Raw genomic sequence first — 611 nt, 5'->3', positions numbered from 1 at the left:
CCGGCCCAGCGCCGCTTACCTTAGCCGTTTCTTCAGGGTGCTGACCTCCCGGCTCAGGCCCTCGTTGGCCTCTGTGGCATCGTCCAGCTCCCGCTGCAGTTTACGTCGAGAAGCATTTGCCCGCGTGGCTTCCTCTTCGGCCTCCTCCAGCTGCCGCTTCAGCTGCTTCATTCGGGCATTTGCCTTTTCCATCTAAAATACAAACCCAGGGACCCGGGGTCAACCGGGACGGCTGCAGCCCCGTGCCCGGGGTTAGCTGACACCCCGAACTCCCCGGTCAGCCCGGCTGGGGTGAACCACCAGCCACACTGAGGGCGTTGATCCTGGGTCTGGAGACCAGGGTGCGCCACAGCTGAGGTTCTGACTGCTGGGACCGGCTCCAGGGGGTCAGTCATGGAGGTCGATCCCCTTAGACCTCGTCATGAAATGCTTAAGAAGTTCTTCCTACTCCCAGTATGGTTTTGTTTGCCTTTTTGGAGAAAAAGGCCTCAAAAGCTAAAGCCCTTCTGCGCACCTGCTCCTTGTACTGGTCTGCGTGTCGACGCTCATCCTCCACCTGCATGAAGACTTCTTTCAACTTCTTCTCTGTGCGACGCACCAGTTTGTTCGCA

The 611-nt window shown here is 58.8% G+C and overlaps 1 protein-coding gene across 1 annotated transcript in view; it reads right to left on the bottom strand.

Annotated features, from left to right (window-relative positions):
* Positions 1-15: 15 nt before the first annotated feature.
* MYH10 (myosin, heavy chain 10, non-muscle) overlaps positions 16-611 on the bottom strand; it is a gene marked incomplete at its 5' end in the record, with an annotated part of 50423 nt that continues 49827 nt past the window's right edge. Inside the window, 2 exons of the mRNA XM_010143630.1 lie at positions 16-192; positions 515-611. The exon at positions 515-611 is cut by the window's right edge and continues 11 nt beyond it. Coding sequence (XP_010141932.1) covers positions 16-192; positions 515-611 — 274 coding nt within the window. The remainder of the gene's footprint in view (positions 193-514) is intronic.

This window comes from Buceros rhinoceros, unplaced genomic scaffold (assembly GCF_000710305.1).
Source record: "Buceros rhinoceros silvestris isolate BGI_N320 unplaced genomic scaffold, ASM71030v1 scaffold7899, whole genome shotgun sequence".
Lineage (NCBI taxonomy): Eukaryota > Metazoa > Chordata > Aves > Bucerotiformes > Bucerotidae > Buceros > Buceros rhinoceros.
Note: the sequence above shows the minus strand (reverse complement) of the source record. Positions and strands in the feature narration are given on the sequence as shown.